The 12,795-nt window shown below is 38.7% G+C and overlaps 1 protein-coding gene across 6 annotated transcripts in view; it reads left to right on the top strand.

Annotated features, from left to right (window-relative positions):
• The window catches only part of chl1 (cell adhesion molecule L1 like), a 649,066-nt gene that overhangs the window by 621,671 nt on the left and 14,600 nt on the right, over positions 1-12,795 (top strand). For 4 of the 6 annotated variants that reach the window (XM_033036735.1, XM_033036736.1, XM_033036737.1 and 1 more), the window contains 3 exons: positions 1,491-1,622; positions 3,473-3,545; positions 9,956-9,967. In XM_033036735.1, the coding sequence (XP_032892626.1) occupies positions 1,491-1,622; positions 3,473-3,545; positions 9,956-9,967 (217 nt within the window). The remainder of the gene's footprint in view (positions 1-1,490; positions 1,623-3,472; positions 3,546-9,955; positions 9,968-12,795) is intronic. The other 2 variants (XM_033036738.1, XM_033036734.1) reach the window with 1 other exon arrangement.

Raw genomic sequence — 12,795 nt, 5'->3', positions numbered from 1 at the left:
TGGGTGTCTTGGGTCCCTCTCAACACCTCTCTCTCTTTCCTCCCATTTCTTTTGTGGATGACCGATATGTTTTTGAAGAATATCCTCTTAACAAAACCTGATTTTGGCTGGTCAGCAAATCTCAGCATTTGCTGGCTCAACCTTTAGTTAACCTACATGACTGATTGCTACTCAGCCTGTTCCTTGCAAAAATATTTTGTTTGGCATTTTCTCTAGATTTTCTCCACCAGATCATTACCCACCGCATGCCCTCCTCTCCCCAACGTCCACCCTTCCTTCCCCCACCCCCCCCCAAAAAAAACCCCATTTGATCCCTTGGCCATGTTTCGCTCCGCCACTGAGAGAAACCTAAACGTATTGAAAAGTATTGTTGTTGCTTTGGATAATAAATATATACATTCTTAAGGTTAGAAAAATAACTGTCTCAGCACAAGGTACAAATCAAAAGATATTTGCATGAATTTTATTGGGACGAAGGTTCAGCTGCACGTGACGTTCATTTCTTATTGCTTTGCTGCTATCCTGTTAATTCAACTTGCCTTTTGTTAATTTATAAGCATTGTAGTGCATGGGCTGCTGAGAGAATCCATTCCTTTGTTGGTTCTTATTGCCATGCTTTATAATTCATTCATGACTGGTATTTTGAGCCAAATTCGTACACGATGAGATAACAGTCAACAAATCAACCTCATCAATATCCAAGCACACTGTGGTAATCCAGAATTCTTTTTGAATTTCAAACCTATTCTCAATTCCCTGAGTAATCTTCTGAATTTGTACAGTAGATGTCAAGAACAATTTGTTTAAATTTTTATCTAATAGGGAAGAAATTGTTATTACACACAATGTTACCCATAATTGCATTTCCTGGATGTAACTGACAGCTTGGTTTTTTCAGTTCATCTGCAGCTTCATGGATTCTTGAAGTGCAGTTGGAAGGTACAACTGTAGTCTGTAACGGTTGTCCATTGACAAAGATCATTGCATTAATGTTGTCAATGGTCAAGATTAAAGTAAGAATAATTCTCAGTTGTTAGGTTTTTTTCATAATATACATGGGTTTGGTGCTTGATTTGAGAAATTTTAAATAGTTTCTGTTTCGTTTTGTCTCAATCAATTCTATAACGTGGGCATTGTGCCAAATGATATCAATGAAAGCATTCTTTACAATCAACTCATTTTCGAGGGAATAATTGCACCACTGAAGCATATGCAATTTTATTCTTGCAACTCATTGGCAGTTTAGATATACTTTGCATGTATTATAAAATAAACAATCAGTTTCTAATAAGCAAGTTTAAATCCCCAACAATGTAACAATTCTTGACATTTAGATTAGGCGGATGAATAAAAATGATGGATGATATAACATTGCATAAAGTTGTAACAATTTGTCTTGCATTTTATCTTTTTTCTCTGATGGTTAAAGCGATCATTTAACTCTCCTAATTGCTTCTTCTCTTAATGATTAATTATATGGCCTACAACAGCTTATGCAGGAATACACGAAGGAATATCTACACGAGGATGGTTTATTGGCCTAATGTGTGCCGTGGCATTCCTTACCTTGATTTTATTAATTGCTTGTTTCATAAAGAGAAACAAAGGAGGAAAATATTCAGGTAAGAACCAACTTTTATTATTCAGCATGTGTGAATGTATTTCACCACTGAATACAAATACCCAATAGGTATATTGTTTCTGACTGAGGGAAAGCAAAGCCTGAGAGAAAATAAATGGTCATCAGAACAGGTTTAAAAATTATTCTAGACAGCCATGCAAGGAAATATTTAAATGTTGAGTTAACCCTTTCATTGTAAAATAAGCCCACGATTAAACATTCTCCCAGTACAAATCACAAAGTGTTGGAGTAACTCAGCAGGTCAGGCAGCATCTGTAGAGGGAATGGACAAATGTGTCACCTGCCCATCCCCTCCACAGACACTGCCTGGCCTGTTGAATTAATCCAGTACCTAGAATTGTGTTCAAGGTTCCAGCACCTGCAGTTCCTTGCATCTCCATTCTCTCATTACAATCTATTAATAGTTATTTCATTATATTATCTGTGCATGAATGATTAAATTATAGTATGTACAGCTGTCCTTAAACATCATTTCTAAATAAATTACTATGTCCACATTTGAAATGGAAACTCCAAGTTCGTCCAAGTTTGTCAGCAAGAACAATAAATCCCTCTTTCGCTGCCCTGTCTTAGGTTCCAAAATGTTCATTTTTTCCCTTAGTAATGCACACAAGTAAGGAAATAATATACACTGACAAAATGGTCCCATTAACCCCATCTTCTCCAGTAGAACACAGAATGCTGGATTAACAGCTCGAGTGTCAGCATCTTTGGAGGACATGGATGGGTGACTTTTTGGGATGGTACACTTCTTCCGACATCTACAGTTTCTTGTGTCTCAACCTCATCTTCTTATCCATCCAGAGGTTACCCTTCATTCAGATCTTGATACATAAAAATTGTTGGAGACAAATTTGGGAAAAATCTTGTGTCTGTTATTTCTCTTCAACTTGTGCAGGCATTTATATAGACATTTAATGCTGAAGATGCCTTTGTAAATATTTAAAATGAAAATCCCACATGCCAATAGTTGCCTGTAGTGAACAGACTCTGACCAGTGCGTGATGCTGTGGAACTGAAATCTGCTCAAATTTAGACACCACTTCATAACAAAATTCTAAGGCCATCATATATTTGTGCACAGTTGATGTAATGAAAGCCACTTTATCAATAGCTTATGAAAATATAATATATAAAAGGTCATTTTTTAGCAAGAAATTAATTAAATTACAACTAACCACTGTAGAGGCAAAGCAAATTACAAATTAATTATGTAAACAAGAATCGCAATGATCCTTTTAAACTCCATTTTGTGTACTCGGTATAGTAGTTATACAATGATATCATCTATTTGAGTAATATATTGAACAAAACAATATTAACTATGTCTATTTGCAGATAATAATAGATTCATATTTTAGATATATATAGTTTCTAGCATTCGTTTAGTTTCATTTAAAATCATTCAACAAAATCTTAATATTAAAATCATTTCAGGCCAAAAGTATGCTTGACTTAAGAAAATGTGAATTCAGTGTCACCCAGTAAAGGAATAAATTATTTTATTTTCCATAGAAGCACCTGGCTTACAAATCTTCATAGAAAATGAAGCTGCTATAAAGCAGGACCTGGACCCAAACCAAATGATTATTTCTGACATTTTATTCTTGTTCCTAAGCCAAGACAAACCTGAACCCAATATCTTAATTTTGAAATATTTTTGTTGCTTCAGACACTCAAGCTTCTGAAACCAGCCAAACGTCCATCTCTTCTAGTTTCTTAATTAGAGTTCAACCATTATCGAAACCAAGGACACACCTAACGTATATTATAACATAGATGCAAACTTTGATTTGTGGAATATTTATGTATTTTCATTTGCTTCTCCAGTTAAAGATAAGGAAGATGCTCGGGCAGATCCAGAAGCACAGCCAATGAAAGAAGAAACTTTTGGAGAATACGGGTAAGCGTTTTTAGAGAACTAACTAGAAAAATCTTTACCACTTATGTCCCCAATCTCTCTTTTGCTCCATTTAAACTCTGCTTTGTTCCACAAAATCTAGCCATGCTTCACCACTGTGTATGCATTGTTACAAGTTGCTCTCATATTGAACTTCAACTGAATTCACACATTTTGACTTTATTTATTTTCTAGTACCCCCTGTACATGTCAAGATAAATTAATCCATAATCTAGTCAAATGTCAATATTGGTCATTTTTATCGTGTCACATGATACCAATAATTTATGATCCATAAATGAATTGTACAATATTTTTGATTCCTTTAATTCTTTAGCTTTAAGAAATTAGGTTACTTCATGAGCTTTGCAAATCTGCACAGCGACAAGCTACTTCTGCAAACAGGAAATGAGGGTGAGAAAAGGAAGCAATTGGTTGTTATTTTTCAACATTTTGGTGAATAACACATACCAAACATGGATCTTGCTGACATTCCATTTCTTTTTTTTATCTACAACACTGATTACCTCATGCGAACTTGAGACCTCGTGCCCTTAAAATTAAGTTCCTAGTTAATTTGTTTGGCAGTTTAAAATAATCCATCTGCTCTTGTATCAGCCGGAATCATTTCTGCCATCTTGAGAGGAAAAAGTGGATAAGTACCTCTGCTCCTCGTTGTCACATTAACTTCAATGCCAGTTCTGATATTGAAAAGTAAAAGAGTACATCTGTGACAGACGAGGGTAACGTCCGCACCTGGGCTTTTCTGTCTATCTGAACAAGTGATGACAATGAGCATTGTTATCCTCATTGTCAAAGTTAATGTGAACTGAGCCCACTGAGCTGCACTTTATTACTGAGTCCCTTTATTCATTTAAACCTCTAAAACTGTAAGTCAGTGACAATTAATAATTGCCAGTAAACAGACATATGACAAGGAATGAAGAGTTGTGACAAAGTATCCACCAAACTGATTGAATTATATTAAGACTCATTGTAAAATGGATATTTGCTAAATGCACAGACTGGAAGAAACAATTATGTTTCACTGAGTAACAATGGGAATTTGGTGACAGAGTTGGTTCCACTAAATTCAAAGGCCAGCAGTAAATGGAGGAACAACTGAATCAAATTGCCCTAGTGCTGAGCAGGAACTCAAGATAACGTGTGTGTGCACATATAAAGATAATCAAACTTGCAGACAATGGCAACACAGTGGCGCAGTAGTCGAGTTGCTGTCTTTCAGTGCCGGAGGCCCGGGTGTGATCTTGAGTATGGCTGCTATCTATACGGAGTTTGCTCATTCTCCCTGCGACCACGTGGGTTTGCTCCGGGTGTTCCGGTTTCTTCCCTGGTGTGTTGGATCGTGCTGGTGTACGGGGTGAACACTGATCGGTGCAGACTCGGTGGGCCGAAGGGCTTGTTTCCATACTGTATGTCTAAAGTCGAAAGGCAACTCAACTCAGGGACTTTGAGCTTGAGGAGCATCTTAAATCCATGTGGGACATACATAAAACTGAGAAGTTCCTGGCGGATGCATTCCAGGAGAGCTTCACCCTACCATTTCACAGGAGAATAGCAAGTGGACAGACATTTACCAAATATGGAGGAGTCAGTATATAGAACTCTCACATCCTGGTCAACGGTGCTTTATTGTCACAGGTTTCTAGACCCACGACAATCACCTTGTGCCATGTCCTGTTTTGAGCTTATCTTTGTCTCTATAAAAACATTATTCAGTGGGTAGGAGCATTTATGGTGATGGATCTATTTCCACACCAGTCCTATATGGAGACTTTAATTATCCTAAAGTTGACGGGTTTCATAAAGTGTCAATGACGCAAGCGGGAGTGATTCCTGAATTCCAAGCCCAACAAGGAAGGAAATCATGTTCAGTCTAATTTTTGGCATAGAATTGGAACATGTTCCAGAGGGAAAGCATTTTGTGATGACAATATTTTTTAATAACTATTATTTGAAATTGTCTTTTGAGCCCATCAACCTATCTCCACCATTGAAAGTCAGCAGTCATCTACCAACATGAAATGGAGCATTATTGATTGATTGAATAGTACAGCATGGAAAAGGCCTCTTCAAGATACTGAATCAACTCTTGCCAATGATCACCCATTTGCAGAGGTTCAATGTTATCTCACATTCGTATCCATTCCCTACACATTAAGGAAATTTACTAAGACCAATTAACCTACAGACCTGCACGTCTTTTGGATGTGGGACATCAAGGGCGCCGGTCGTCGAGGTCGGCAGTCGTTGGCGGCGTCAATCGAGGTCGACGTTCGTTGAGGGCTCCAGCGGTCGAGGACTGGCCACGTGGGAGCCAGCGGACGTGCCGCCAGGAACAAAGGAGGACACGGCGTGGGGGAACCGCCGTGGGGGGTGGGGGTGGGGAAGAACAAAGGAGGACCCGACGTGGGGTGGACTGCCATGAGGGGGTGGGGTGGGTGGGAGAACAAAGAACCCGACGTGGGGCTGCCGCCATGAGGGGGGAGTTGGGGAAGATGACCCGGCATGGGGGAACCACCATGTTTGTGTGAGGGGGAGGGGAAAGGTAGTGGGGGATGGGGGAACAAACGAGGACCTGGTGTGGGATACTTTGTAACTTTGTCAGTGCCCTTCATGTGGCGACTCTTTGCACACCGTGCCTATGCAAAATTAAGAATTTCACTGTGACTTCACATGTGACAATAAAGCATTCATTCATTCATCATTAATTAATTCATACTGTAGAGTATTTATTCATTCATTCATTCATTCATTCATTCTTTCATTCATTCATTCATCATTAATTAATTCATACTGTAGAGTATTTATTCATTCATTCATTCATTCATTCTTTCAAACTGGAGCACCTGGAGGAAACCCACGCTGCCACACAGAGAACGTGCAAACTCCACACAGAAGGTATCCAAGGTCACGATCGAACCCGGGTCTCTGGTGCCGTGAGTCAGCAGCTCTAGCAGCTGTGCCACTATGCAGCATTAAATTGGAGAACTAGTCAAAGACATACAGAAGACAGCAAGAATATAAATGTTTGATTATTTGACATATGTCTATTGTGGCATAATTCATATTTTTTTAGGCACACGATAACATTTATCTTTACATTTTATCTTGTGTGCATGGTCATTGAAAGTGGGGACTCTTGATGATGAAGGAATAGGGCATTTGGGCTTTCTGGCATTCTTCATGGACAAGTTCTTCCTGAGCAGATACTAACTGTCCAACCTTCCCTCTCGCTTACTTCCTCCTTCTCCTCAACCAGTCGTTCATGCTCTTGCTCCTGGGCTACTTGCTTAAGAGCCCATTTTGGGATGAGGAATGGTGGCAAGTCATGAAGGCCTTTAGAGTTGCAACTGATCATGTTGATCCCTGTTAACACCTGTGTTCTGTCATCTCCGTCAGCAATCTACAAAGACTTCTGGAATGATTTCTGAAGGCTGTTTTAGAAAGTACAGATTGGCTTTGCACTGATGCCGGACATTTTGAAATGCTGGTGCACCGAGACCATTAACAGTGTGTGATGCCAACATTTTAAAAAAAGGACAAGCAGATCAAATTTTGTGCATTTCCTTCACCAATTTGAACAGGCAAGATTTTTACCCATTCCAGCACAATCCAGTTTAAGCCCCCAATTTTATATGCACTTAATTTTCCTTGGAGCATTTAACAAAATATGTCTGCACACCACGGAGTATTCAATCAAATAAAGCTGACGTTTAATATCTCTTTGATCAATGATAATCATGATCATCTTTCCTGTTTATCAATAATCTATCTGCTGCTTCCATGACAGCCTTGATCTGTGACTGCAGAAATAAATTATATTGCTCACTAAATGCTACATCTTTAATGATCTTGTACTTGATGTTATCTTCATGACTGCCTCTCAGTTACTGTGCGCGAGAAAAAGGAAAATCAATTCAACACATACAGTTTTATTGATTCAAAGCATTAGACTACTTTTGCAGTTGTGACTTGATTAATTAGAAACTAATGGAAGTGTTATTACTCAGTCAAAGTTACCCGGCATAAGAAGTTTCACAAAATATAAATTGTGTTTGTGTCCTGTTTGATTTCTGCAGCCAAGATCGGGATGGAGGGACTGCTCTAGTATGTATTTATACACCTGGAGCAAGTTAAAATGATTATTGAGGATGTTTGAAGGGGAATTAGTGTTTCATCTTTTTACTTTAATATCTGATTCATCAGATACATAATAATGTAGTCTGAGATCATGAGATTTTCATATACAGTAAAAAAATGTCTATTGTTCTTTGTTGGGTTACTTTAAGGAAGCGAAACAGTGTCTTTGAACAGCTAAAATATATTGCCAGTCGAACCAGCACTGCAGTAAATATTTTACAGATGCATTCCAAGCAAGCATTCGATTGACCGTTAATTAAACTGTTCGGCCAAAAAATACCCTGGTTGTAAAACTTATTTTTCTCACTGGTGTTGAATCTATTTTTCTTTTACTGTTTATCTCAATCTACAATAAAAAATAGTGGTCACCTTGAGCAACAACTTTCAGCTGCAAGGTTATCATTCCGATTTCCTGAGTTGTGTATTAATCAGCCAGGGCTTTTCTCGTTAAATTGTTAAAGGGCCCTGGTTAGACCGCACCTGGTGTATTGTGTGCAATTTTGGTCTCCTAATTTGAGGGATAACATTATTGCTAGTGAGGGAGTGCAGCATATGTTCACCAGGTTAATTCCCGAGATGGCGGGACTGACGTATGATGAAAGAATGGGTCAACTGGGCTTGTATTTGCTGGAATTTAGAAGGGTGAGAGGGAATCTTATAGAAACATATACAATTCTTAGAGGATTGGACAGGGTAGATGCAGGAAAAATGTTCCCGATATTGGTGGTGTCCAGAACCAGGGGTCACAGTTTAAGAACAAGGGGTAGGCCATTTAGGACTGAGATGAGGAAAAACCTTTGCACGCAGAGAGTTGTCATTCACTCATTCATTCATTCATCACCGTTGAAAACATTAGCATCGCAGTGGCGCTGTTTTCCAACGGGAACGGTGACGGACGCACCACACATCTGTGTCCTCCAGTTCCTGCGGATTTCCGCCGCTGGAAGTATAGGATTTTGGTGTGTGTGCTTTATCATCATTCCTTACAATGTTATGTACGACAGTGATCGCAACTTCTACTGAAGTGTGGATGGCCGTTGGCTCGCTAGAAGCTCATCCGCCCCATGACAGGTCTTGTTTTTGGTCCTGCTGGGGGTCCACAGCCCCCTCCTCACCTGGCAAACCAGGTGGGGGTGCCGGTTTAGTCGCCGACTATCCGACCATGGAGCAGGTAGCACGGGATTACATGGTACACTTCCTCCGACCTGACCTGACAGAGAGTTGTGAATCTGTGGAATTCTCTGCCACAGAAGGCAGTGGAGGCCAATTCACTGGATATTTTCAAGAGAGTTAGATTTAGCTCTTGGGGTTAAGGGAGTAAAAGGACATGGGGAAAAAGCTGGAACGGGGTACTGATTTTGGATGATCAGCCATTTTCATATTGAATGGCGGTGCTGACTCGAAGGGCCGAATGGCCTACTCCTGCACCTATTTTCTATGTGTTTAAGTCCGATAGTGACAAGTTCTGATCTGCAGCAATTGCAAATAATGCATTGAATCTTATGAGGAAAATAGAGGAGGAAGATTGACAGAAGTATATTTGGTTTGAAATGTCAGGCAAAGGCATTGATCTGCATCATAGTAATCATCCAGCAGATTTCTACCTATTCAAATATTCGGGTAGAGATTCGAGGTGTTGAATTGCAAGTTAAGGTGAAGCAAACGATTCTCTTGGTTTCCCAACTAATGTTGATTGCTTGGCCGAAATTACCCAAACTGATTAATTTGCCAATCCACATTTTTTGCAGAAGGTAACTTTTGTGCACTAATAATTCTTGTCATGTAAAGTTTTCTGAGGCCTTTGTGAAAATATCAATAAGGAATTGTATTGCATCAGCATTTGTCTGAACTGAATTTTTGGCTAATTTACATTTAAATAACACTTTAAAGATAGAAAATAAAGGTCCATCAAATTGCACAAAGAATTCCTACTTATGAAATTCATGTTATACTAGTATGAGTAAAAATATATTTGGCAATAGAAAGTCAATTCTTTTCAAATACAATGATAAATCACAATGGTGAATGGATGATGGACAATGCTTCCTTCATTATTCGGATCAGGAATGAGGAGAATATTTTAAATAAATCCCTGAGGGTAAGTTATGATATTTTGCAGCATTGTTTATCGTGTTATTTTAGTGGATGGAATTTGTCATCATTCGTTCCAGAAGTATTATTTTGCAAAACAAAGATTTACGTTTAATGCATTGTCTGCTTTGATTTTATGCTAATGACAATGGATACAGATCTTTGGAAAGGTAAGATAACAGGATTTATGTCTAGCTACCTGTGTTGTACATATGACTTTTTTGTTGTTGTTGATATTAGGTTTTTCCTGCGTTAATTAGTTATTGAAACAGTTATTGAAATTAGTTATTGAAACAGTTTTCCCACTATTTCCCTCCGTGCAACCTCTACAATTGCAATATAAAAATTCAATTTTATTCATTTTCTGCGGATTCATTTTCGACATTATCAATCATGTTCCAATGGTTCATTAGGAATGTATGCAAAATCTTTTTTTTTTATCAGATAAAAGGACAGTGATCGTTATTTTTTGTTTCAAGCTGCTTGAGAAAGATTCTTCCATGCTTAACATTTGTAACAGTTATTTGGTATTTTTATATCTATTGTATATATATTGTTATATAATAAATTTATATGATAAATGTAAAAATGTAAAAAAAGATACAGTGCCCTCCATAATGTTTGGGGCAAAGACCCATCATTTATTTATTTGCCTGTACTCCACAATTTGAGATTTGTAATAGGAAAAATCACATGTGGTTAAAGTGCACATTGTCAGATTTTATTAAAGGCAATTTTTACACATTTTGCAAAACGCAAACCACTGGTTAGCCACAAAAATAGAATGGCCAGGTTACAGATTACCAAGAAGTACTTAAAAGAGCAACCACAGTTCTGGAAAAAGGTATTGTGGATAGATGAGACAAAGATTAACTTATATCAGAGTGATGGCAAGAGCAGAGTATGGGGGAGAGAAGAAACTGCCCAAGATCCAAAGCATACCACCTCATCTGTGAAACACGGTGGTGGGACTGTTATGGCCTGGGCATATATGGCTGCTGAAGGAACTGGCTCACTTATCTTCATTGATGATAGAATTGCTGATGGTCATAGCATAATGAATTCTGAAGCATATAAAAATTTCCTATCTGCTCAAGTTAAAAAAATTGCCTCAAAACTCATTGGCCGGCAGTTCATTCCACAACAAGACAATGATCCCAAACATACTGCAAAAGCAACAAAGTTAAAAAATGGTAAATTATTGAGTGGCCAAGTCAATCAACTGATCTGAACCCAATGAAGCATGTTTTATATAAGCTGAAGAGAAAACTGAAGGGGACAAGCACCCAAAGCTAAAGATGGCTGCAATACAGGCCTGGCAGAGCATCACCAGAGAAGACACCCAGCGACTGGTGGTGTCCATGAATCGCGGACTTTAAGAAATCATTGCATGCAAAGGATATGCAACAAATACTAAACTTGCAGGCTCGAAGGGCCAAATGCCCTCCTCCTGCACCTATTTTCAATGTTTCTAATAGCAAACATATCTCCATTTAGGTAAGGAGACTAAAATTGAACATGATACTTCATTTACATTCTCAACAAAGCCCAATATAATTGTAACAAGACATCTAAAACCTGTAACCCAGTCTACACAGAGTAAAGGTCAACATACCTATCTTCCAACCAGCTGCATTTGCATGTTAGTTTATGGAAACATGCACAAGAAGTTATGTCCCCTTGAACATCAATATTTTCCAGATCTCTTATCATTTAAAAATACTCAGTATTCCTGTTTTTCCTATGATGCATTATGACAGCACGGTGGCGCAGCGGTAGAGTTGCTGCCTTACAGCGCCAGAGACCTGGGTTCGATCCTGACTATTGGTGCTTGTCTGTACGGGCTTTGTACTTTTTTTTCCCCCATAACCAACATGGCTCCGGAATTTCCGGATTCCTCCCACACTCCAAAGACGTGCAGGCTTGTAGGTTAATTGGCTTGGTATAATTGTAAATTGTCCCTAGTACATGTAGGATAATGTAAGTGTGCGTGGATCGCTGGTCGACGTGGATGCAGTGGACCTGATAATTCCGGTATTTATATCCCTCAGTGAAAACACCGACTAGAATACTTTACATCATCCTATATTTCACCATGGTGACCAGGTTTCTCTGTTCCACCCTGTGAAGCTCTCCCAGTGGATCACGGAGAAACACATGTGCTCAAACAAAGGAGTTAGCATATATGTATGGTTGATACAGTGGGAGGTAACTTACAAAGGGTGGTGATTCTAGACCAATAACTACAGCATTACATGGTTATATACGCGGGGACAATCTTTCTACCCAATTACAATCATACACAGCAGAATACATCTTAGCCAATTACAATAACATTAAACATCACATAAACATCACATGTTTTCCAGGAAAAATGATGTCACAACAAGGATAATGAAACTTAACTAAATGATGTCAAAATAAAGAAATTAAAACTTAACTCCGAATACTTAAACCTTAGTCCTAAAGTATCCTCAATTCTACATTTTCTCATTCCTCCCTTTATCATTGATAACTCCCCACGTTCCGACCTATTTCTGTCCTTCTCAGTCATTCAAACTCTTCCTGCACCCTATCAACATACTCATCACACACTTCATCCCGTCTCACCAATAACATTCTTGGAGCACCTATGCCTTCCAGTGCTGTCTGCATCCTCCCCAATACACATTTTACAACTGCTAATCCTACAAAAATACAAATAATTGCAATAGCTAGGTACATAGCCATGCTGATTAGCCAGTCTGACCAGCTTCCAAAGCCCCAATTATCCCAGTCACTTGCTTCCTTCATGTTATCCAACTGTTCTCTTATTAGCACCGCCATTCAATGTTATCATGGCTGATCATCCACAATCAGTACCCCGTTCCTGCCTCTAACATGTCCAAACCCTTAACAATCCTATATGTTTCAATAAGATGCCCTCTCAACCTTCCAAACTCCATAGTATATGTCCAGCTCTCCAAAACTGTACACAATACACCAGGTGTGGTCTCAC

This window comes from Amblyraja radiata, chromosome 18, assembly GCF_010909765.2.
Source record: "Amblyraja radiata isolate CabotCenter1 chromosome 18, sAmbRad1.1.pri, whole genome shotgun sequence".
In the NCBI taxonomy this organism is placed as follows: Eukaryota; Metazoa; Chordata; class Chondrichthyes; order Rajiformes; family Rajidae; genus Amblyraja; species Amblyraja radiata.
The sequence above is the reverse complement of the archived record's forward strand: the minus strand, read 5'-3'. Positions and strand labels throughout refer to the sequence as shown.